The following is a 27,053-nucleotide window of genomic DNA, read 5'->3' on the forward strand; positions in this document are numbered from 1 at the left end:
GCTGGCATAAATCAAATGCAATACTCAGCTCTCTGAGATGATTAAAAGAGAAAGCTTTCTTAAACAATCTCTCAAGCAAACATGCACAGGCCCAAGAGTCCATTTGTCCCTATTTTCCAACATACACATACAGCAAAGGATGCTGTACTTTCATTCAATACAATTTGTGTACACTTTGTACCAAAGTTGCTATTTCCCAATTTTCTCAAAGCATTGGCATTCTTGATTATGCCTTTCCTCTAAAAATTCCAAAGTCAAAGAACTTCTATGAGTTACATAAATTCAACCTGTCATTTCAGCCTAATCATTAATTTAATGGAAATAAAGTACACAATTCTCACATTGAGTGTACATGTAACAGTAAGTCCACTTCATGGGATTTAGGTACCTCTAGTTTCTTCTGTATTCTTGGTCTTCATTGTTTAGTCCAGCTATTTATTTATGCCAATTTTCAGCAGCTGCTTTCCTTTGCAACATGGCTTGCTAAAAGAGAAGGGCACTTCTGTAAATATTCTCCTTCAATATATACTTCCTTTTCACATTTAATCACTGCTTCCATTAAATTATTCACTGCTGCTCTCACAGACTACACTTCAGGATCATCTTTAATGGCCTATCAACTGTTTCCAAGGCACAGTCCAGATTTAGCTTTATTCCTCCAGCTCTTTACCCTCTGTCTGCTTAAATAAGCAACTGAATGACCTATTTTTTAATGACTAATTTTAGAATAGTTTTCAAATTACTGAATTTACATGAAAGAGTATATTCAACATTGCTCCATCTTCAAGCCATTAGAGAAAGACATACATAAACTATCATATATTAGTTAAGTTCTTTATGTATAAAGAAAGTTTCATCTAATTACGACAAAATAAGGAGATGCTAGGTCTAGGTTTATACTGTTTCAGTAACCTAGCCTGTTTTTCTAGTGTTCTTTACAGAAATTTTGAAGCAGAGGGAAGCAGTGTGAAGCTGTTTTTATTAACAGCAACCTTAGCATTCAAGTATCAGTTCAATGGAATGGTGAAGAAAGAGTAAACAAGAGGAAATATGGTGGTAGAAAAGCTGTTTCGAAGGGAAGAACAACGATCTCAAAAGAGAAGAGAGATCAAGTAGCACCATGAAACCTTTGTCAGTCTAGAACAGGCGTACTCCAGTAGCCACTATAGCATCTGACAATCACTGCAGATGCATATGTTTAAACAGTATTGTTTGGAAAAACAACACAGACTTCTGTTTATATCATACTTTTAAGATTCTGTTGACTTGAGTGGATATTGGAGGATCAAACTATAAATAATTGGGTAACTTTCTCCCATTTTTTGCTACTGCTAGCACCAAAGAAGTAGCACGGGGATGAGCTTATCTTCCAATACCTCACGGTTTTTCAAGAATACCTCTTAAAATTCTTTTGAAGTAATTTTCATAGAGAAAATGCACTATTGTTATGTTGAAATCAACTTACCCTCCTACCTGGGTAAACCTGCATTCAGGTTGCTGTGTAGAAGTCTCACCTAGAGTCAGAACGTGTCCAAAACCCAACTCCAGTTTACCCTTAAGATACTTTAGAACAGAAAACTTTAATGGAATTACTTGATCTCTCAGTACTGCTGTATCAAGAAATACTGGGAAATGATTACCTCAGCAAATCCAAGGGGGAAGGTAGTTCATAAAGCATATTCCTCACAGTTCATTTATGCCTGGAACAGGAAGAAAAATGAGCCACAAAAACATTTTTAAAAGACAATCTTTTGTTGCTGTTGTTGAAGGAAACATAATATACAAATGATGGATAGAATGTGTGTGTGCGTATATTGCAGTTCTTGCTGCACCATAAACCTCATTGAAGCTGGCTTCTTTTTCCATTCAAGAACAACATTTAAGATAACAAGATCTTGGTTTTAAGAACTAAAATTACATAAAACACACCTGTATGCCCAGGAATGAAGTAAAGACAAAGGAAAATGATTGTTTCCTTTTCTGGAGCTCAGAAAGCTGACCAAGGGCAATGCCAATAAAATGAAGTGTACTTGACCTAACATCACTAAAACAATCTCCTTGCCAAGAAAGAACACAGCAATGAAAACCTGTGGGACCCTGCCACATCATTCTCATGTATTTGTTGTAGGTATATGTTGTGGTTTAAGTCCAGAGGGCAACTGAGCACCAAGCAGTTGTGTACTCACCCCTTCCCCCTCAGAGACTAGAAGAAAATAAAACAAAAGGCTGGGGAATCAAGAAGAGGACAGGGAGGGATAACTCACCTATTATGATCACAGGCAAGACTACCAGGGAAGAAAAAGAACATCAGTTTAATTTGAACACCACCTCCATCACCTAATTCTTCAGTCAGAGGACAGTAAGAAATAAAACCACATCTTAAAAGCACCTTCCCCCCACTCCTCCCTTCTTCCCAGGCTCAACTTTGCTCCCAATTTCTTTCACTCATTGCCTCCCAGCAGCAATGGGGGATGGGGAATAGGGGTTGTGGTCAGTTCATCAGCTGTTGTTTCTGCTGCTTCTTCTTCCTCAGCAGGATTCCTCACACTCCTCCACTGCTTCAGCATAGGGTCCCTCCCATGGGAGACAGTCCTCCACAAACTTTCTCAGACATAAGTCCTTCCTACAGGCTGCAGCTCTTCACCAACTGCTCCAGTGCGGGTCACCCCCACATGTTGCAGTCCTCCCAGCACTGAACTGCAGCAGCAGGAGCTTCTTCCCACAGAGTCCCGACCTTCTTCAGGTGCAGGTGCAGCCACCTGCTCTGGTGTGGGGACCTCCATGGGCTGCACGTGGCATCTGCTCCACTGGTGACCTCCACGGGCTGCAGAGGCAGAACCTGCCCTCTCACCATGGGCTGCAGGCGGTGTCTCAGCTCTGGTTCACCCCCCCCCCCCCCCTCCTTTCTTCCACTGACCTCAGTGTTTGCATGTGTCCTCCTCCTCCTCCTCCTCCCAGGTTCCCTTTTAAAAATATATTATTGCGGAGGTGCAGCTGATTGGCCCAGCCTCGGTGCAAAGGAGGGTCCAACTTGGAGCCAGGAGAGCTTTGAGAAGCTTCTCTCCGGGGGCCACTGCTATAGCTCCCTTCCCTGCTACCAAAACCCCCTGTCACTCACTCAAACCCAACGGAGTACACAAAACTGCTCCTGAGAACTCATATACCCAAAATAAAATGTTGAAAGCAGGTTTTGTTCAGAACAGGTTTTTATTGAGAATACATATATTGTGTGAGGTAGTATTTTGACTAAACACAATAGAACTATCAAGCCCATTATAACTTATAACATTTTATTGAACAAACACTTTTGGTGAACTACTTAGAAAATTTAACATTACAATTGCATAGCAAGGGTATTATAAGTCATAGCATATAACACCACATTTGTATCATCCAGCCTAATTTAGTACTACACTCATCTAGTACTGATATCTATGAAGCATGAAAGAGTTTCTTACTTATCTTATTACTAACAATCAAAACTTATTAGCAGAGAGCACATTATGTTATTATAAACACTATTAAATAGCTGATTTAAGCTCATCCATAGAAAGAAGTCTGATTCACTGCAATACACCTCATGAAAGTAGAGGAGTAAGAACCAGTTCCTGAAGATTTACATTACAGGGAAGTATAAATCAGGACTAATCTGTCCTTGATTTCTGGAAGAAGAACAAAGCAAACTCAAACTTTATAAAACATTTTCTCTGCAACAGTCCATGAATGTTCATAGGTGAGTTTTGGCCAGGAAGTCATCCTTTCTCTGATTTTAGTCCTTCCCATCAGTATAGTGTAGTTTTCTGCATGTCCTATAGAAAATAAATTGTTTAGATGATAAATTACACAAAAGTGCTATGCTTGCTGAAACTTTGATGAACAGAATGAAGTTGAAACAAACCACCAGACCAAAATATCTGAATGTCTTGACTGCGAGCAGCAGTGGGACTCCTTGTCTGCATTCCTGTGTGCTTTCAGCTGGGGAGGAAACTTTTCATCCTATGTCATTTCAATGTCTCATTAATGCTACTACACTAATAGCTATTTATGTAATTTAGGTTAAACTTCAAGATGTAATCTTTGACTATAGTCACAGATAACTAAAAATGAATGATACAAGTGAGAATACAATTATTTCCTTGTATATTACTTAAGAAATGGCATAGCTTTTTAAACATCTATTTTAAACTATTTTGGTTTACATCTGAAAAGTATAGCCGTATAGCTGTAGGACAGCATTCACACTGAGGTGAAGATAAGTTTATTAGTTATGAACATTTCCTTTTCTGAAATATCTTTCATAATCATCTTCTAGATAAAGGCAATCAAGTTCCAGACAGGCAGACAATATTCCTTTTCTTTCCATAACCATACATTACAAGAGCATTTTGCCACATGGCTTAAGCATAAAACTTCTGAAGGGCTCTGAAGCCATTAAAGAAGAGCTTCACTCTTCTATGGGAACCATAGAAGCCTAAGAAAGCTTGCCAGCTTACAGTCCTTTTTGGCTACAAATCAGCAAACATGGATTTGTGTAATTAAGGAACAAAGAAATAGATTTTATTCCATATGACTTGGCAAGAAAGTACTCCAGGAAAGCCTGATTTCCAGCTCTCTCAGACTTCTCTAGTTACAATGTATTAAGGAAAGGAAAACTTTTTCCTTCAGAAGAACCATTCCTAATCTCATATGGAGGGCTATTTTGTATGGAGTCAGGATTTTTCTGACTGAAGTGAGAAAAAAAAAGAGGGAATCCATGAACTGAACAAAAATTTACTCAGCTAAGTGGGCATACTCAACATCACAGAAACATCCTTGTATACTCATCAGTTTGCCTCCAATCTTCTGTTACATCAAAAACAATCCAAATACAGTCTTTATCAGTATTGTTATTTACTTGTAATACAAGCCTCTAAGTTTTAATTCTATCTTTGCTTAAATGGAAACTTTTTTCTTTAAATCATGCAGCTGCTTTTCTGGTTAAGATCTCCATACAAGTGGTTTTAAAATGCATTCAGGCTTCCTTTGAAGTTTTAATTTCAACATTGTTGGAAAATGTTGATATCAGCTGTATGATCATTTCAAGCATAGTGAAGATATTTCTTGACTGAGTTTGGGAAGGTGGCTTACCTTGTTGTGCCGAATTAGACTTTTTGACAAAGAGGCATGTAAAAAAAATTTTGGAAATAAAATGAGAAACTGTTTTGAGAACTTTTAATGCTTTTTAATCCTTCTGCCTATTAGTTTGTAATTAAAAATCCAAGAGATTTGAAACTTGAGAATCCTTTACAAGTCACATATTTTCTAAGAAAAGCAGATGTAGTAGGCCAGTATCCAGGGTGCTGGAAGGAGCACTCTCCTTCCGGAGATCTAAATACACTGCCAATAGCGGTTAACAGCAGGAGGAGAGGATCTCATATCTTCCAGAGTTACTGCTTGTTTTCACAGAGCCAAAATGCATATAACTATGCCCAAGGGCAGAGAAGCTAACTTCTGGAAGTCCTTTTAAGTGGCAACATACTGCCCTCTCCACAGCCAAAGGATGAGAGGCCTTGTCAACTCTAACACGCAGCCAGAATCAAACCAATTCTACAGTTTTATTTAAAATAATGCCCTATAATGAACATAAAATAAGGATTAGAGTAGTTATTAATTTAGGCTATCTTACTAACTTGTGTTCACTAGACATCCATGCTGGAGCCTGGCTAGTTTTGTTTACAGGCACTTGCCTCCCAGTGTTCAATTCTGGAGGTTTGATTAGCTTGGGCTCTCCCAGGCATCTATGCTGATTTTCATTCCAGAACTATGCATGTAAGCAACAACCTCCATACACTTAATACAGATGTAAAGCAGCAAGAATCTCTCCCGATTTTTCTTCTCTCAAAAGAAACTTACGTTTGTTGACACTTTCGTGCACTTCCAGGACAGCTGTTACTCTTCGTTGCCTTTGGCCACCCAGAGTGGGCATCTGCAATCCCAGATTCTAGTGATGAGAAACAGGAGTATGAAAAGGGTAAGAACAATGCTGAGTAGCATGGACACTAGAGTATGTTGTGAAAATATTACCCTACTAAGACATTGTTAATACTTGATTTCTCATTGAAGTATGCCAAATTTCCTTATGAAAATATTCTAATGCAAAAGGTTATGGCAAAACTTAATTTCAAATACATTTTATACACAGAATATATGTAAGTATAAGACAGGTTTCTTCAAAATGTTTATAATTTATCACCATTAGAACAAGGAAGAAATAGAAGAAATTGTTGATACCAGAAAAAAACAGAATAAAGTACAAGTTAAAATTTCAGGAAGGCAAAATAAGACAGATGGGCAAGTCCACCTCAAATGATCAAATTCTTTACAATCAATTAGTAATGTAAATACAACAAGGCAAGAACCATGCAAACAAGTGCATTTCTTCTGCCATTTTCTTCTTGTATACAAGTTGATGATATCATCTTCTTCTCTTTGGTATTTTCCTTTACATGTTAGTTAGTTGTTATCTTGATGAAAAGCTTCATTAACATAAAATGTGGAAAATAAACATTGGTGATTTTACTTAGCAGGAAAAAAGTTTAGATTATGTTATAAATATGCTTTATCTGAAATCAGTTAAATGGAAATTAAAATATTAGTGTCTAAAATCTTAAACTAATGTAGTTTTAGGGTTGTTTTTCTTTAACAATAAAATTCTACTGTCCTGAATTGTCAAAAGTCTTTTTATCCAGACTAATAATATAATTCACCTAAGCAAGTGAGGCTGTTTCTTCAGTATGAGGGTGGTGAGACAGTGGCAGAGGTTTCCCAGAGCAGCTGTGGCTGCCCCCTCCCTGGCAGTGTTCCAGGCCAGGCTGGACGGGGCTTTGAGCAACCTGGGCTAGTGGAAGGTGTCCCTGCCCATGGCAGGGGGATGGAACTGGATGGTCTTTAAGTCCCTTCCAACCCAAACCATGCTATGATTCTAAGTGAAGTAGCCATGTAATAGCTCAATTGCAACATTTTGTAAGGCTGAAGAATCCAAACCAAAGCATCTGGTTATTCAAGTGTAGGAATAATAAACTGCATTTTCTGCTGAACATTTAGATACAAAAAGTAAAAGCAACAGCAAGCTTAAAATAAAATTTAAAAAAGGAAGAGAGAAAGCCAGCAGATAATAAGCAACACTGCAGTCGGAAAAGTCCTTAAGGACTTAAAGAAAAGCTTCTTAAATAGTTAACACGAGATTGAGGAAACCATTTTCTGCATAGATTCCTTAAAGGCACATTTAAACATACCCAATTATTATGATGAAAAAGAGCTGTCACCTAGACAGTGGTCTACTGAGATCTGACAATCTACTCTTTGAAGCAGTGCTTGCAATTGCTAAAGCAGCAATTCATAAAGTCTCTAAAACTAACCTTGTAGGGAAGTACCAGGAATTCCAAGAGAAGTTTTATCTGAAGGAGGATGAAATCCAGCATCCTGAAAATAAATTAACAAATTACGATAATGGAAAAACTCACATATTTCACAGCTTGCCTCAGAGGAAATGACTGGGAGCCTGGAAATAAGGGCCTGATTTAATATTTAAATCAACAAGTCTAACAATTCCGATGAACCCAGAAAAGCTTAATTTGTCTCACTTTGTCCATCTATACAATGAATAAAATGCTGTAATTTCAGAACGACAACACCTTAATTGACAGGGTCACTGAGATTATTTTAACCAGTGACACAGTCCATTAAAATGTAACAAAATCTTTTATGAAGCATTTTACAACCATCAGCATTATTAAATACAGTGAGCTTCCTCACATGATACAGGAGACCTCATACAATTTATATTTTACCAAATAAAAATTCCTCAAACCTGTAAGACAACCCTACTGACCAAATAGCACCAGAATTATGCTGTCACTAGTATAAACAGCTTCCAGCTCCAATTCATTTTTTAAGCCCTTCTACAAATATCAGCAAAGATTACACAATAATTTTTTTTACAAGGTCCTTAAGTACCTGACTTTGAATGTTGTGACTGTCAAAAAAGCCAGGGCTACTGTCATTGTATATGCTCAAAAAATCCATGTCAACTGTCTGAAGATTAAAGTTTTTTCTTTGAGAAATCTGTTGACATTTTGTTGAAGGAAAATAACGGTCCGGTATATTTCTCAGTCTCTTTACTGGTGAACAAAGAAGATCATTTTGATTATTTCTTTGTCTTTTAACTCTGGGAAATGCAGATAAACTTCGAACAGGTGAGTTAACAAGAGCATTTACAGTTTCAGACATCTGTATTCCTTCGTGTTTCCTTAAAGATCTCCTAAACCCAGGAAGTTCTGGAACAGCCTCACTACACAATTGCTCATAGATCCTGTCAAATTCTCTATCACACTGTGTACTGGACCTCACATAATCAATTGAATTACTCTTCACCAGTCTTCCTCTCTCTTCAAGGTTCCATGAATTTGAAAGAAGTCTCGTCAATAACAAAGGCTTTTGGATTTCTTCAGAACGCAGTTTGTCGTAGAGTTTTTCAAACGCATCTTTGTATTTTGGGGGCATCTTTGAAGGACTCTGCTTCATAGACGATGAGGAAAATGAGTGTTTGTGCTGAAAAGAAATTTCTCTTTCAGAACTGGTTTTTTTTGAATTTATGAGCAAAGTGTTTGATGCTCTTGCAAGAGAAGAGTTTGCAACAGGTGTGACAGTGTTACTATTGCCATAGGAACTGCAAGCAGATGAGCACAACTCTGAGGTATCACCATGAAGAAAGTCAAATTTTTGAGTTTTACTCTCTTTTACCAGATGAAGAGCTGTTGACCCTGAACTGCCAGTAGATATTATAGAACAGCATTCTGGGAAACATTTGTAAGCCAATTTTTCACTTTCTTTGCATTTTGAATTCTTCAGTGAGACAGTACTCTGTAGCTCATCTTCAACTAGGAGTTTCTTTCCCATTCCAGCCATGGCATCAGAAAAAACAGTCTGTTTGGAGACTTTCTGGCCTTTTCCAGATCCCAAATAACATTCTAAACTTGAGTCATAGTCGTCCATATTGTTTTCACTTGTATCAATGTAAGAATAAGGTACCAGACCAGAGAAATTATTAATGGAACACTCGTCATCAGAAAGTTCTCTGTTCTCATTTCCAAAAGTTTGATTCTGGATGTTTTCACTTCTGCTACATATGCTGGACAGTAATTTCTTCAGTTTAAGAGGTGTAAACCCTCGGATTTTGTGTACAGTGACACAGAGCTCTGGTCTTCTAGAACACCACTTTTTGTGCCTTAAGTGTCCAAACATGCATTTTAAGTCTCTTCTCTGAGACTGCTTGGTCATACGCTTTATAAGTGTCCCTACCATTTCTGGATACAAGTCTGCAAGAGTTATACTGCTCCAGGAGCATTCCTCATGTGCAGACTGGTATTCTTCCAAGGTACTATTACAGCAATTTTTATTCTGTTCTGGAGAAGGTCCATGCTGAGGCATGATTATAGTATCCGGTGAAATAGGAATATCAGAAAATTGTAACTGTAGATGTCTAGATGAACATTCACTTGACAACTCTTTCTTTCTGCAAACATTGGCTCGGTTGCCTATTCAAGAAAACAAATGAATCACAAAACAAGCCAGTTAGTGCACTTCCAGTAATGTGTTACATGACTTGGAAATAGTTGCATATGGTACAGATAGTCTTAGTCTAATGGCATATTTCATCAAGCATTTTGCCAAGCTAAATGGATGATTAACATACAATCTATTAGGAAAAAATTAAAAGGTTTTTCCTAACCATATTGAATTAACAGACTATAGAAGACAGAAGTGAAATGTGTTGGAAAAACCCCTATTTTAATATAGCTTAGTATATAAAATATTTTCATAGTAGAGGCAGACTGCTTTGCTCTCTGATTTCTGACCAGGAGGAACAGCCTTATCCTACAGGTTTTGTTACTCTATTTTCATATTACTTGAAAGCTTTGTACTTGGTTAGTACCAGTGCACCTTTGCTTGCTGTAAAGCACGATGAAGATAATTCTTTCCGTAGTTGTTAGGCTTGAAATATTTATAGCAAAATTCTATCTCGGGTTTGCATCATGTCTAGAGAGCTTCTGAAGAAAGCAATCTTACTAGCAAAGTACCACTTTGAGTACCCATTACCAGCAGACCCGAAGTAACTCCTTACATTCCTTGAATTTAAAATAAGCAGAACAAAAGAGATATGCTTTCATTTAATTTAGCTTAATGCTGCTGAATTTCTTAACTAGGCATTTTTTCCCTGGGGCTATTTAAGAAAAGCTGGTTTTATGTATACAAGTTATTTATTTTCTACTCTTCAAATACATTTTGCCATAAGCAAAATGTCTTAACTTCTCTTCAAGAATCCAGCCTGTTGAACTTTTCTGTTGGATAAATAGTGCCTCTGTTTTCAATACATTAAATATTTATTTCTAATAAATTTTAATAAAAACACATTTTGTAATAAACATATTTGACCAACACCCAAAATATTTAGTTATACCAATTAGTTCTTGCGCTGGTGAAGCTAAATGAAGACCTTTTGACAAACCTAGAGGTGCTACCTGAAAAAGAAAGAAAAAAGGACACAGTCTAATATCCTGAATTTTTTACATGTTAAAGGTAATATCAAAACCTTATTTGTGACTCCTCCTACTCTCTCCTTACTATACTAGGTCCTGTACAGAGTTATGGTCCTAAGGGGCTTACTAAATTTCAGATAAGGAGGAAAAAGTCTGGTCTAAGACTTCAGTAAGAATTTCTAAGAGTTACTAATTTAATCTTGGAAAGCTATTTATCATCTTTGCAAATTCTACATCATATCATATTTTAACGACTTTCCCAAATATCAGAATTTATACATGCATATATATAACTGGATAATCTATACATCTCTGGTAACTCCTGTAGAAAACAGAAACCATAACATGTAACATAACACTTTGTCCTCAGCCACCCTCACTCCTGAAATCAAAATAAAACTCCTTTTTTCTCTACAACTCTCAAATTAAAGCTTTTCAGAAACTTACTGAAGTGAAAATCAACTCACACATCAGGGTCCAAAGAACAAAGTATAAAAAGAAAATGAAAATAAATATTTGGATATTGTCTGCTCTATTTCTTGCAAACCATTGCTGTCAGAGACCTGAGACACTGTGATGTTTACATGGAGAGAAAGCAGGAGAGGAACAATGATGGAACAGCAGAGAAGTTATACTAGAGTTCATTGTGCTGCACCATTAGAGAGGTCTTATTTTATTCTATTTAACTAATAACTTAGAACAGAAAAGGAGTAGTATGTTACCGTAATCCACTCGGGAATTTTTCTAGTATTATCTTGTACTATCACATCCACTTTAAGTTTTCTTTTCTTTTGAATTTTCTCATTATCTACATATAGATTCTTAGAGGGGAGGAAAAAAAGTAGTTAAAACACAGTTTGACACTGACCAACCCGAACATATTACTTAGATTTGTTTCAAGCTAGTGTTATTGAGATACAGCTATCCAACCAGCATAAAGTTATTTTAATGTACACATTTTGCATTAAAAAAAACCCAAGAAGGAACTGAAGACATATAAAAAGAGATAACTAGCTAGTTTATTGATGCAGGAAAAAGCACACACTGTCTCAGAAGATCCACTGATAAAAACTGAAACTATCCAGATGAAAAGTCCTAGTTCTTAGGTTACACAGCGCTGGTAATTAATTACAGCTGTAAATCTTTACATGTATTATAATTTACATACCATGAATTCATATACACATTAAGGTCTACTCTGTAACACACCTCTACATAAAATCTAAAAGCATTTTAAGTTTTTCATCAGTGAAATTCTTGCTTTCTGAAGTAGTTTATATTAGCTGTTGTTGGAGACATGACAATACCTAGCAGTATGCTAAAAAAAAAAAAAAGCAAAGTAAATCAATTTTTGGTAATTGTATTTCAGCAAGCAGAACACAGGATTAGAGCAGCTGCATACACAAAGTATGTGTTGTACTTTTCTTGTGTAACTACTCTGGGTAGTCCTGATACCCACAGTCTAGTTTGGGAAACAACTGTAGAAGACTCCAGTCTGCTTTTGTTATGGTAGCCATTATTTCAGATTTACTTTTTAAAATAAAAAATCATATTACCTGTTTATGCTAGACTCTCAGGTGAATGATCATGTTTTTATAAGTGTTTTCACTTTCTAATTCTTCTGGTTACTCTTTTTCCATACCTGTAACTGCCCTTCTGAGGGTTGCCTGTTCTATGCAATATATTGTATGGCTTTCTCTGGTATACTAATAATATGAAGACATATTACTTCATATTGGTCTTCACAACATTATTTATTGAACCTCTCATTTGCTATACTTACTAAAAAATGTGCATTAAGATGCAGACTACAGTCTTCTGCTGACTGAATCAACTCATCAGGCATGTGTAATTATTTCTATTGAACACAAAATTATCCCATTAGACACCCAAAATTTTTACCTGGAAGTGAACGTCTTCAAATTTTCTTCCTAAAGAAACTATATCATCATCGCTTCCTTCATCTACAATTTGAAGATAAATACTAAGTAAAATCTAGTGGAACTCAAAACTAAAAGGGAAATGTTTTTAAAACACACACTGTATAACTTACTGACTGAACTGGTTTCATTTTAGAAAATGGTTTTCTACACCAAAACTTTTTATTTGTATTCAAGTCAAACTGAAAAGCATGGTTTATAGGTTCATAAATGACTTGAGGGCAACAAAAAAAGCGTGAAGATAACTTGTTTGTAACCAGTTCTTCAAGATTTATGCTTAACCATTTCAGAAAGTAGAATATTTTCAAAGCACTGCTCTGCAAGATTCATTGTACATTAATGAATCATTCCCACTACAGTCCTAAATATCCCAACAAAGATAGTAAAGACCTTCTACCACACTTCCTTTACTTAGTTTGTTATTGTCAAGACTGTCTAGGAACTGCCAAGGTGAGAAATAAGACAGACTTGAGAATATTAAAAAGCAAGTCCAAACATTCCAACTCAACTTTTAGGTATTCTATGGGTATTGTTGTGAATGAAACACAAGAAACCTTCTTTTTTTTTTTTGCTAGATGTAGCCAGATCTTTCAATTCATCATTAGCTAAAGACTCAGTCTTTCACAATTATAAAATGTGACTGCATTGTAAGCCCTAATTTTTGAGTTTCCCTGGCTGTTATATCTTTGTCCCATGATTGTGTTCACTGCACAGAGGGAGAGGAGGAGAATAACCCTGAAAAAGCAAAGAATGAGTGAAAAAAAATCTTGGTTATGTCACCTACCACATCAATGCCTCTTCATACTATTCTTAAATTACTAAAACCAGAATGAAAATCTTTTCCAGCTAATCCCATCTTCCTTTTTTGTTCCCCCATCAGTGCAATCATCACCTAAAGGTCTGTGGACAGCTGCTGCTGTAGAGCTAGGATAAAGATGCATATGAAAGAAATGCTATCTTTGTGGGGGACAATTTTGTATCTTCTAGTGAAAATGTTATGCAATCAGAGGTTTGGCTTTGACAGTATACCTGACCCCAGTAGAATTATTTTATTAGAACTGAAACCTGTACCTCTCAGATTATCAAAGTTTCTTCCACATGACGAACAGAAGACAAAATTGTAGTCACTCTAGCCACAGAAAATCAGTTACTATGCATCAATAACAGAGGAAGCGGTGAGAATGTTAATTTTTTAAACTGGAAAAGTTTCAGCCTCCAATTTCTGTTTTGACAGCTAATACTCTGTCTGCCACACAGTCATCTTCCAGCAGCACTGGGCAGAAAACTGGCAGACTGCTCTCAAAATGGTCACTGAGATGACCAGAATAGACTGCTATAAAAATGGGAGGTAAAAGTAACAACTCCAGTGTCCAGGAATGGTCAGCTCCGTCGTGCTAATCACAAATGAACAATAATAGTTCGTATCATCGAATGAATTGATCTATATACAAGTTGAATACTCTTCTAGGTGTGAAACCACACAAAAGCATGATTTTAGTATGTCTTAAATATATTGTCAATCATACTTCAAATCACTGGAACACTAATTATTAGCAGAGGACCACACAAATCACTGGAACACTAATTATTAGCAGAGGACCACAACACAGCACCAAACAGGAAAAAGTGAAGTACCTTCTCTAGGGAAGGGAACTTAGAGTGTTTCTAAGGGCCAAAAGGGGAATTTGGTAAACCTCTGCTCTTCAAGTGCAGAAAAGAGGGGAAAAATGAAAACTTCCATCTTCCTCTCTGGAAAATTTGACCTGTAATACAGGAAATTATTTCACTGGAAATGCACTCAATACACTACCGTTACCTAAAAGATATATCTTATTTAAAAGATGAACATGCTTGTAAGAGGTTACTGTAAATTTTAAGTTTTGACTTTGATGTCATTCTCTAAAATTAAATACACTTAGATAAATATACAATTCAGATTGAACTTTCCCCTTTCTCTCCAAATAAATTCATTTTTCTGTGGTACTGTCCTAATAGATACAAGAAATTGCACATGGAAAAGGAGGTGATCGGTGACATCCAACACAGATTAAATATGGGCAAATCATGCATGACAAATTTGATGGCCTTCTACAATGGGGTGACAGTGCTGGTGAAGGAGGGAAGTCATCTACCTGGATTTGTGCAAAGCATTTGACACGTCCTGCACAACATCTTTGTCTCTAAATTGCAGAGACATGGATTTCACAGATGGACCACTTGGTGGGTAAGGAACTGGCTGGATGGTCTCACTCAAAGGGTTGTTCAACCTGGAGAAGAGAAGGCTGCAGGGAGACCTTATAGCGGCCTCCCAGTACCTAAAGAGGGCTACAGAAAAGGTGGAGAGGGACTCTTGATCAGAGAGTGTAGGGATAGGATGAGGGGTAACAGTTTTAAACTGACAGAGGGTAGATTTAGATTAGAGATAAGAAAGAAATCCTTTCCTGTGAGGGTGGTGAGGCCCTGGCAGAGGTTGCCCAGAGCAGCTGTGGCTGCCCCCTCCCTGGCAGTGTTCCAGGCCAGGCTGGACGGGGCTTTGAGCAACCTGGGCTAGTGGAAGGTGTCCCCGCCCATGGCAGAGGGGTGGAACTAGATGGTCTTTAAGGTCCCTTCCAACCCAAACCATTCTATGATTCTATGAAATTGTTCAGACATCACTATACTTTGCCATGCTACTTCCTGTGAAACCAAAGGTAGACCTAATAATTTTCCCTATTAAGGGCAGACCAATACTTGCAGGTGCAGGTGAGAGCTGTTTCACTTTATTTGTACCTGTTGATAGGCTTTGCCTACTTCTAGAACAAAAATACTATGTAATAGTGAAGGCAGTGTTTCTTCCAGGTGAGCAGTGTGAAACATTCTGTAGGAATACTAAAGATGAAAAAAACCCTACCAAATCTGAAGCTTTAGCTAAAGCAGCTCAAGATACACATTTTTCTTAACAGTTAGCTATTGCTAATCTTCTATACAACACACACACACACACAAAAGCCAAACACCTAGGTGAATTCCATTAAGTGAGAAATCTAGTCCCAAGTCTCTAAGAAGCTACTGTCTAGATCTTATGTATTTGGAAATAGCTGGGACTCGCTGAGGCTGCTATAAATCCTCTCTAGTTTCTTCCTAGAACATTCACAACAGAAGAAGCAGATAATCATATTACTATATGCTGCTATGAAGATACCAGAGTCTGAATGGCATCATTTATTTATCCCATGAGTGCAAAAGACACAAAGGACACTTAGAAAAGCTAAGCTACAGATGCCCCTGAAATTTGTTTCATGTGTTTCTTTGCGCAGGTTGAAAAAAGAAAAGTTACATTTTCTAAGTCTGCAGAAATTATTTTATCATTCAAACAGATATTTGAAGTTATCTTCTCAAATCACATAAGGACAGATTTCAGATTGCTGTTTCCTATTTTCCCCTCAGAGAAGTAATCATCTGCCTTGGACACAGCTATGTGTATGAAGCACCTAACTTATACAAGAGTATTTAAAAACCAGCTAACCATATTTTGCTGCAACTGCTCTTTTAACCATTAAATGCTGGTTACCACCTAGCCATAGTTTAATTTACACAAAATAGTAAGGTTTTTTATGCACAAGTATCAAAAGATCTTGACTAATACAAGTTTTAAATATTTTTAAAAAGTCATTCCAAGATTGTTATCACTAATTAATACAATCAAATAATTATTTAGGTGTACAGGGTCAAAACCACCCAAAATTTTGCAGACAGGTTACTAGACTGATGCTGAAACTGGTACAAACACTACTGAAGACTTACTGTTGCAGCTGAATGCAATTTCCATGTTTACCAGACTGCTAGAAATTAGTGTATATATTGTAATTATTAATAAAACTTATATGGCCACTTATGTCAAAGTTTTGATTTCACTGTTCCTCTTTTTTAAGAAAAGGCAATTGAATGTATTCCATATTGACTTTCTAATGCATCAGGGATTCAGGACCAACATTTTAAACAAGAATGTGGATATTGATTTCATAGTACTACCAGTACCTCAGTGTCCTATTTTCTTATTCTCTACTTTCTGAAAGGGTATAGAACACACATTAAAATTATTTTTCCTATATTATAAAATTGCAAAAGTTATTACCAACTTTTTTCCAAAAGTTAGAAGAAAAGGTAGCTAAAAAGTAAATTTAAAAACCCACCTATGCCAGATGTATCCACATGAGAGCTCTCAGGAGACTCCTTAAAAGCACATGAAAGTAATTTTAAGACCCGGTAGCATAAACTGTGTTAGCTATTCTGTAGAATTTTCTGCTCTCACTATTTGCTCAACATTTTGGGGTGGTGGTAAAACAAATCCAGTTGCATTCCACAAACTATGTCCAAATAACAGTAGAAGTCTTGATAGTTGCATCAAAAGCTCATTTTCAGGGATAAGGACCCTTTTCTAAATGTTTACAATCTACATCTGACATAACAGTCTTTAGAATTTCTTTTAAAAAAATCTACATCTAGTCCAACTAGTTCAATCATAAAATTAGTATATTGTGGGTTAAAAAGACATAGAAAAAATAACTAGGAGTGACCAGTGAGATGGCCCATATTGCTCTTCAAATGCTGAATATTTTCTTCTTAAAGAGATAAGGAGTCAAGAGACATTAATCTAGACAGCTATAGATTTTACAAATAATACTTTAAAAAAAAGTTAGACACACATATTGCCCAACTAAGAAGTTACTTGATTGTTTAAAGCCTATACCCAACTGCTCTTTCTCCTTTTAAATAAACTTAAGAGTAGAATTCAGCTGAAATCCATGGCTGATATCATGGCTGCTATTTGATACCTCAAATATCACAGTGGGAGGAAGGATATGTAATTATATGAAACTTATGTAAACATAAACATACCACATAAACAACATGAATAGGGTCATAGTAATTTTTTTTTTTTTAAAAATGCATGAATCCACCATCACAAAGTATATGAGACCACCACATATACAAGTCCAGAACTTGAAATTTTCACCACCTCAAAGCACAGAACCTATTGGGGGAGTAAACAATCAGGGGAAGTACACTACATGAGCAACACCAACCAGAAGCTGATGATTTTAATTTTACACAAACATGCACTTGTAAGAGACATCTTTCCTAAAATAATGCAACAACGTGAAGGGAATGACATGGAGATATAAAGCAATTGTTTAATAAGGTATCTAAAGTTTGACAAACTGCAGTGAAAGAACTGTAGAAAAATACTTTAAGTCCTCAATTTTTTCAGAAGTCTTTATTTAAGGAGAAAAGTGATTCAATTCAGCAATTAATAGATCTTTAAAATCTAGCTTTATAGCTATGGTACAGGACCACCTGTTCATAATTAATTTCTTAGCTTTAACTCCATAAATATGTTTTGTAAAAAAGGCCTTATAACAGTAAATGCAGTGTGGTGCCCATACCTGACGTGCTGTTGATTGTCCATTTTCAAAGTCACTAGTCTGTTGCTTTGACATTTCTTAGCATGTATGGAAGGAAAAAAAAAATTCTATGTCAGTTTGAAGGTCACAGATCAATGTTGCATGTTGTTGTTATACATGATTTTGAATATTTTGTATTTATTTTATATTTACTTATATTTAGAAAAATATTTTACAAACATTTAACAAAGGGAGACTGAAACAAAGAATAGACAAGTGATGGAACAAGATTCTAGTCAAATGCAGAAGACTAATTCTGATCAGAGGTGTAGATCTACCATATTACATGTTTTCTTCTTAATCCATAAAGCACCACAGAAAATAAAAAAAATTGCCCCTTTACCAGATGGTATCACTTGTAGAAAAGGAAGCCAACTGCAAACTTTTTGTGCATATTTCTTGGCATATGTTGAAAAGGATAGGAAAGTTACTAACTACTCCTGAAGTCTGAGGGTAGAGCCCCAAACCTCTATTGCATCTTTTTAATGATTTCTGGCAAGGGAGATTTCTAAAACTGCCAGGCCTGTCTCCCTTCACAAACAGACCCACCTACAATCTTTGTGGGTTGGTTCCCTCCTCCCCATTTATTTCATAAGAAGCAGAAGAAATATAAGGAGTATAAGAGCTGTCTAATGTAGCAGAGATCTTCTCTTTTTACATTTCAACCTATATTTTGTTCTTCATTAGCTATCACAAATCAAGATTTAAATAAAATCCAAAACATTAGACCCACGGAGAAGCAGCTACCTTCAAATAAATGGGTCTTCCACGTAAGCTTATTTCACAGTCTCTAAGATGGATATTGCTGCTATTAAAACTACACAGACTGAAATCTGTTTTGATATTACCAAAAAAGTTACATTTCTAACCATTGTCTTGTTAGATTTAAAAAAGGTATCTGTTAGAAGCTCCAACCTTTCATGTCTGCATACAGTGCATATGGTTATGACGTGCACATAAAAATTATTGCCTAAATCTATTGTTAATGCTGCATAAATTACAGAAATTTAATCTTTCCCAAAAGAGAAGATCTACATCTCCAAACAAATGACTCTGCTGGTACTAAAGTTGGAGTGGAGCTTCTCATGATTGGATATATGTGATAGACTTTAATGATAAAAATAATACATATGCTTTGGCAGATATGTTTACCACACTCAAGACTGTCATTAAACAAGTTTCTGTATTTGTTCTATTTGCTTTTTTCTGCATTTCTGTTTCCAGATAAATTGATGTCAAATATCAACAAGCAATTTACTTTTTCATTAAATGGTGAGAAAATTTATCTCAAAGCTAACTCGGGCACACAGGTATTATTTACTCCCATAAACACTTCATATTATTTAATAGCGCCAAGCATACATCTAAAGGTTTCCAGTTTTCCAAGGACTTAAAGCATAAGAAAAGGAACCTAACTAAAGATGTCATCTATTTCTGCTTTCATTTTAATGGAGGAACAACTATACCTAACTCACCTCTAGAAGTCTAACCCGTTCTTAAGAGCAACTCCATAATCTCTAAGAAACATAGGTCAGGACTTCCTTATGTTTACATTTGGAAAGCTTTTCCAATATTTAACCCACAGGCTCTCTTTTGTTATCCCCACCCCCAATTTAAGTCCTATCATGAGGGGCTCTAGTAACTATTTCTTTTTCCTGACTCACTCCAGCTAGTCAAGCTACTGTCAAATACAAAACAAAGTACTCCACCAGAAGTTTTATCACTGTTGAACAATGCAGAAAACCTGTTTGGTGTGCTTTACATACTAGGCACCTGTGCCTATTTTCTAGCAGTGTGCACTGTTTTCCCAACAGAGTGATATTCTTGGTTGGCTCAACCAGCCTTCAATATTGCCTCTTCCTGCATTTAATTATTCCTACACAAATCTATTACTTTGAACTGCTCTGCATGAAATTACACATAGTTTACTTTGAGTTTTAGCCCCAGGTTGTCAGACCATCTTTCACAGTGGTCATCCCTACTTGGTATCATCTGTGAGTATCCCCCATTCCACTATTTACTTAAAGTATAAGATAGCAATTTCCTCAGGTCAAGTCCTGGAAAAAAACCCTCGCTTCCCTTCAGTCTGAACACAGACCACTGATAACTACTCTATAAAACTATTGATAACTACTCTATAAAACCAGTCTCTCCTATAAAGTTAATGAAGCATATTATATAACCAGAAGGCTCTGGCTTCAGCTTGTAGCCTTCTCAGGAAATTTATGTTCACTATTTTGCAAAAACACTACCGTAATTCTTCTTTTAGAATATATTAGCAATGCATTTTTTTAGAAAGCTGAATAAAGCGTTTTCCAAACATTTCTGGATTGGGAACACACGAAATCAGAATAATGTGGTAATGTCCCATTGAAATCCCTTACTGAGCAAGATCTGTGAAACACCACAGAGGGCATTTCATTTAAAAAAACATTCTCAAAAAAGAATTTTACGTGGCTAATATGACAGAAATACTGCTCCTCTTGGAGGTTGAAATTGAACATACTCTGTGCACCCATACTCAAAACTGCCATATATTTAAAAAAACCCCAAACACTCAAATTTCATTTTACCCAGTAAAACTTAATAGGAATTTTGGACATTCTATCCAAATAGTAAAATAGATTCTAGCAAAATTCAGAACTGAGTTGGAAAAAAATAACAAAACACCCCATATTCCAGGAGAAGGGGTTCATTAATAAGTATTTGGGTCTCAAAGATATTTTAAATGTTCACACTTAACAGAACAGAACTTTATGTATCCTAACCGAAAACATATCAGGCCCACCAAAGAATATATAATAAGAACAGGTAAAATGTGCACATTAGCTTTAATAATCCACAGCCAAAAGGTGGGGTTCTTTTAGTTGTTGTGGTGTTGGGTTTTTTTGGGGGGGGGGGGGGGGGCTTTTTTTTTTTTTTTTTAAGAGTAGCACATCAGTTCAAATGCTTACTCCATGTACTTTTGTTTCAAATAAAAAAGTTAGTGCAAGATGAGATTTCTTAAATTGAACAAAATCCATGGGATTCTTTTATAGCATATATAAATATATACATAGAAATACAAATCTGTAAAAGCAGGTTTTTTTCTTATATCAAAAAATGTTAACACTAGTGTTTTTCCCCCACCTTTAACATTTAGTTAATATTTCTTCCCTAGGATAACTTATAACTCAAGACTTTGCTCAAGTTACATTAAAAGCTGGGAAAAAATATGTGAGATATCAATTTCTCTGCTTTCCTACCTTATTTGTAATGTAGTACACTAAATTCAAAATTAATTAGATCAATAGCATTCATAGCATTAAAGAAACTCCAAGTAAATTCCTTCAATAAGAACTTCTAAGGCATTCCAACCTTAGGTCAAAACACAAAGGTTAAAAAAATTACTTCTAAGAATTCAAGTACTGTATCTTTTAAAAACCTAACTTCTAGATGCTCTTTCTTTCCAAGTTCTACTGCAGATCGTAGCCAGTCATTTTTTGCACTTTTCAGACTCATCTGCATATATTTTCTAAAAATCAGAGGCAAAGTCTGGACCATCTGAATCTTTTTGTATCAGACCCTTATTTCCCAGCTGAACATTTTGATTTCACAGGCTGATTCAAATTCTATACCTGAATCCTGTATGGACAAAATTTTTGGTAGCATGTAGAGACACACTAGGCTGTGTTTTGTCCTCATGTGTTCAGCATAAAAGTTTCTCAGATTAAAGTCATAAAATAAGCACTAAAGAAATCGCTTCAAAACCTTAAGAAAATAAGCCCAACATACCTTTGCTGTAATACACACCATAGTTTCCCCCAATCATTTATCCCAGTAGAAACATATTTTATGGGAACATACATCTCCCTTTCAGAACAATGAGAAGATCTTCAGATGTCATATATCTCCCTAAGTAGTATCAGAATTACACTTTTGTGTGCAGTCTTGATTTGACTTCCATCATGGTACTTGATCTCTAATGAAACAACCATACAGTAATTTTTCCTGCAGGCAGCCTGAATCATTCAGTATACAGAATAATCTGCTAAATTTTTGATAGCTCATCATGCAACTTCATGAGATTCTTCTAACACACATTTTTTTATATACCTACTTACCTAGTTATTTTCAAGAAGCTAGCTAGCAATTTCCAAATTTCTCCACTTGTACACCCATATATGAACCTAAGCATAGGTTGTTTTTTTTTTTGAGTGGTTCCCCCCACATAAAGCAGTGAGTATCCTACAGAGTTTGGCATAAAAGCAGGATGCCTTCTATTAAGTCAACTCTTTGAATAAGATCATTTACAACAAATTTAAACACTTTACCTTCATTCGTTTCAATTCCTCTATTACGCTGCAGGTAGAAATAGAAAAAAAAAAGTAAGAATCTTAGAATAGTGAAGTTATTTTAACAGATGCCTTTATTTAATTTGGTGTATTTCACAACTAGGCACTGCATAAATAACCATTCCGTTTCCTTCAGGTTTCCCATGGCCTGATCAGAAAAGCCACAAATACATGGTAAAACCTACCTGATCATTCACTCCTTGCCATACTGTTGCTACTGAAATCACTACAAGAACATAAACTATAGCTACCTTGGCCCACATAAGAGGCTAAGACAGATAATTCATCTTACTGCCCTTCATTTAGTCTGGAAAATTGTGCAGCAATGCTTAGTAGATGATGTACAAGGTATTACCAGGATTGGAAAACAAAAGGGGAGATACAACACCTTTTCTGTCTCCATTAAATCCACTCCTGGTCCCCAAGAGTGAAATTCAGTATTTCACTCCTCATCCCCTCACTCTTGGGGGTTCAGAACAGCTTTTGCATTAACTACCAAGGGACACTACACAACTTAGCTTTTTATACAGCTATTAGGAATGTAGCAGCAAGGTGACATCCAATAGTTATGTGAGAAACACTGAGGTTTTTATGAAATTCACTGTTGAGTTCTTATGGGGGAGTTTAGGAAATAGAAGAGGAAGTGACTGCTTGTTTAATGTTAATACTGACAATAAGAAAAATACAGATCATATGCCCACAACAGTAATGGCTTTAGCCTGAAACAGACAAGGAGTGCTGAGACCACAAAGATACTTTAATTACTCTAGCATTATTTTACACACACAAAAAAATCTAAAGATGAAACCAGGAAGCCCTTTGGAATTACAAAGCTGATTACCTGAACCAAGATAAATTGATTCAATGCATGTCAACTTCAATAACAATATTCTGATGGGATCCAAAAGTAGGTGTGCCCATCAGACAGCATTTACAAAAATAATTGTTTTCCAGGTTTACCAGTGGTGCTAACCACTGGTAAAGAGTCATCTCTTTTAGTCTCTCTCATCTAACAGGCTTAACCAATCTATCCTAAAACCTTATTTTAAAGCTGATGTTGACTTCATTGATTAATATCTCTTGCAAATATTACATAGCACAGCAAGATTAGAATGTATTCATATAGACATTATATATAGAAAAGAAATATTGCTACATTTCGACTACATAGTAGGACTATGTTATTAGATACCTTAATTCCTTTGTTCTTTGATTTTTTACACTTCTTGGTTGGTGTTTCCCCCCATTTTTTTTTCCCTAGAAATAACAAGAGATATCAGTATAAACATAGCTTTTCTTATAATACTATCTATACCAAGTATCACTCTAACAGACATAAATATTTAGGAAGAAAATACTCCATTGTAACAAAACATTATCAAATCTGAACAGCCTCCAGTACAATTACTGAAACAAACTTACAGAAAAACAAGAGAATATTGTAATTTCAAGTTAGTTGAGAAGTCAGGGCAAAATTAAAAAAAACAACAAACCATATGCTGAGTCTAACGCTCTTGAGCTAAAATCCAAAGAGCATTACAGCCCTAGATGCTATGAGGAGGGGAAAAAAAGCAAGTTATTTTATTTTAAATTTCACTTACTGCATGCAGACTACATGGTACCTGAGTTTAGTTAAAGCCATAATGAAGGCTTTACAGGACTGAGATCCACATTCATTCCATACTGAATATAAGTTACTAAACCAAAAGCATAGCCAAGCCTTTACAAATCCAAGACTGTGTCTTGCAGTGCTATATGCATGTTTCCTCCCTCTCTCTTGATCGACAATGCATATAAAACGCTATAAGATGCAAGCTTCCCAGTCTGTAAAAGCCTTTGAAAAGGAAATCACATCTGGTGCAACGACTACATTGGGTTTGACACTGTGGTAGTATTTCATGTGTATGTCCAGTAAGTTCTACTTTACAAGACTTGATACGGCAATTTACATATCATAATCTTCACTTCAGTGATAATAAAAACTGGCAGAACATTTCATTTCCCAGTAAAGCCATCGAACTACTAAGTCACAAGTCCCACTAAAACCGTAAGCAATGTATTTTATAACAGGGTTTTTTCCACAATAAGCACTCCATAAGCATTATCAACTCTATAAGGGATCAACTTATAATAAAACACTAGAAAAATATGACATAGTCTATGTCATATAGTGCTATTTACCCAGTCAACCCTGACATCTGACATAACAGAAATTCAGAGCAACCTTCAGAATACTACCAAGTGTAGATGAAACTACACAATCCATTCATGCATATCAACTTCCTGCTAAACCTCTATTCCTTTGTTTCAGCTCAGTTTTCTCCATTTTGATTCTTCTTCTTACAAGTCATCCAAATATTAACCATTGTTATCCTGAAATTTGCTAGTAACTCTTGTGTTGTCCAAAATAGAGCATACAATGGACTAAAATATCACATCTAAACAAACTCTCCAGGTATTATATGCACATACCAAAGTGTAATAAATGTGATAATTCGTGTTATGAAATATATTGACCCTTAATACAAATGCATGTGTTATATACATCATAAAATATTTACATGTTAAAAAGAAAATTATTGTGATTTCGTCTTTAAATCCGTTGGAAGCTTTGTAATCTCAGACTATGTAATGGCAATGTTGGTGTTTTGACTATGTTGTTACTGCACCTAGTGGAAAAGTACCAGACAGACCCTTGTATCACATAGACCCTTGTTTTGATGGAAAAGTACCAGACGGAGCCTCGCTTTGGCGGGAAGAGGAGGAGTGGAAAAACACCAGAGAATCTGGGAAGATTCGAGAAACTGCACTGTGCTTGGGCGGACTAAACACACCCATCTTATGAATATGTATTAGAAAAGACTAAAGGGGGTGGGTTTGTTTACACGGTGTGCGTTGGTGGCAGAGCGGAGAGGCCGCTGCGTACCCCGCATGGTTTTGCTTATTCTTATTTCAATAAAATCATAAAACTATATTTGGCTTTTGGCTTCTAAATTTATAACAAAAGGCTACATATGAAATGCCATACCTAGGTGGCCAAAATTCAGTATCTGTTGCAATTAAATGTTATATAACTGCCAACAGTTGCATGTATTACTAAGTCTAAATATACAGCCTGTAAAGTTTTAAGGTCTTACCTTCAGGTGTATCATAAGTGAGAGTTGCCATGGAAATAAGTACATCATCTTCGAAAGGATGATTATACTAAATAAAAAGGACCATTAAAGATTAGAATAAATTATTAAAGCAACATTTTAACATGCATTTTAAGTATTGTTTTTATACCATTTTCTTTTGACCAAAACGTGACATTATCTGCACATTGTTTTATTCACTGAAGTTAGAAGTCAGCAACCTAGAAATATTAATTCCTAGAAGAAACACATATTTTAAGCATGCACATAAGTAATTCAATTTCAATGCATAAGCCAATCACTGACAAAATGAGGCTTCAGGGAGCTTTCAAAGTGGTTATATTACTCTATTACAGTTTATTCTAAAATTCCTCTGTAGTAACTGGAAGCAGCCACTTAGTATAGCTCATGACATATAAAAATACCTAATCTAATGCTAAAGGAAAAAAAGTTCTAGAATCAGACTTAGCCTTATGCCAGCACCTAGGTATTAGCACAAAATATATCCCTAAACAGCAGAGCTGACCTCGCATGATATATACATGCATCTCTGGACAAAGGTGCATGGCTCCCACAGCTTTGACACAAAATGGCTCTAAAAAAAGTAGTATTTGTGGAGGGAATTTCCCACTTCTTTTTGTAGTTTCATTAAAAATACCTCATCTGGTGCTAGCTATTTGGGTTAAGGGCACTATAAAGACAACTTGCACTTAGAATTAAATCACTTATTTAATATTGGCAATCCCGGATGTAAGTTTTATGGATGTATTCAAGGAGCTGGCTCTTTACTAGTTTGTTCACGCCAAGCCCCAGGAGTGCATGGCTCAGCACAAACTGCGAAACTGCCTGAGGCCCGGGGTGACAGCTGCTTTTGGCAGCCAGGAGAAATAGGAACTTGCGATACCACAGCTAATTAATTGATGAAAAGAATTCAACGGCAGTTACTGCAAATTAATGCCCACCAAGAAAAGCGCACCCGTCAGCACCGAGACACCAGGCCTTTGAGGTGATCAAAGAGGAGCGAAAGGCTCTGCCACTGCCTAAAGGCGAGGTGGGCAGGGGGCCGTGCTGCCTCCCAGAGGCACTCAGAGGGTCGCCAACGGGCGGCCAGGCCCGGCCGTGCCACGCCACGCCAGGCCACTTCGGCAGGGGAAGCCAGCCAAAAACAGACCGCGTTCCTGAGACGGGTAGGAGGGCGGCAGCGGGCGGGGGCAGCCTGGAGGCCCCGCAAGTGACCGGACTGCCCCACCCCGCCGCCCTCACCCCAGGAGGGCGAGGGGAGCCCCTGACAAAGGCCCCTGCCCGACGGCCGGGGCGGCGCGAACGCGGCCCTCACCCGCTCCACGATGCTGTTCAAAGAAGCAATGAAGCGGCTGTTGCTCTGCCGCAGCCGCTCCTCCAGGTCGAAGTCCATGGCGGGCCGGCTCCTCTCCTCTCCTTCCTCCTCCTCCTCCTCCATGGCGGCAGGGGACAGCGACCAGGCGGGCGCCCCGCACACCCAGGCTCAGGCCCCGATACCGGCCGCCTGCTCAGGCCACTGCTAACGGGAGCTTCCACCCTGCCCCGCGCCAATTCAAACAGCGCGCAAACGCCCACCGCATCCGCCCATTTCCCACCTTGATTG

At 36.8% G+C, this 27,053-nt stretch overlaps 1 protein-coding gene across 1 annotated transcript; it reads right to left on the reverse strand.

The window, feature by feature from the left end:
- Positions 1-3,328: 3,328 nt before the first annotated feature.
- HJURP (Holliday junction recognition protein) lies at positions 3,329-26,843 on the reverse strand. The gene is made up of 12 exons (XM_074900449.1): positions 26,766-26,843; positions 25,433-25,499; positions 23,488-23,552; positions 22,275-22,302; positions 17,847-17,999; positions 12,480-12,541; positions 11,300-11,398; positions 10,499-10,559; positions 7,996-9,575; positions 7,398-7,461; positions 5,893-5,980; positions 3,329-3,809 (listed from the first exon to the last, which is right to left on the reverse strand). The coding sequence occupies exons 1-12, from the start codon at positions 26,841-26,843 to the stop codon at positions 3,770-3,772; spliced, it is 2,385 nt and encodes a 794-aa protein (XP_074756550.1). The 3' UTR covers positions 3,329-3,769.
- Between the last annotated feature and the right edge of the window lie 210 nt (positions 26,844-27,053).

The sequence above is a fragment of the Athene noctua genome, chromosome 1, assembly GCF_965140245.1.
Source record: "Athene noctua chromosome 1, bAthNoc1.hap1.1, whole genome shotgun sequence".
NCBI lineage: Eukaryota > Metazoa > Chordata > Aves > Strigiformes > Strigidae > Athene > Athene noctua.

Bases quoted from the DNA above. Each gene is read 5' to 3' on its own strand.
- HJURP (XM_074900449.1), bottom strand. From the start codon at position 26,843: ATGGACTTCGACCTGGAGGAGCGGCTGCGGCAGAGCAACAGCCGCTTC. The intron at 22,303-23,487 runs GTATCTAATAAC...TTCTACCTGCAG, and splicing joins CAAAGAACAAAGGAATTAAG to CGTAATAGAGGAATTGAAAC. The intron at 10,560-11,299 runs GTAACATACTAC...TTTCTTTTTCAG, and splicing joins AAATTCCCGAGTGGATTACG to GTAGCACCTCTAGGTTTGTC.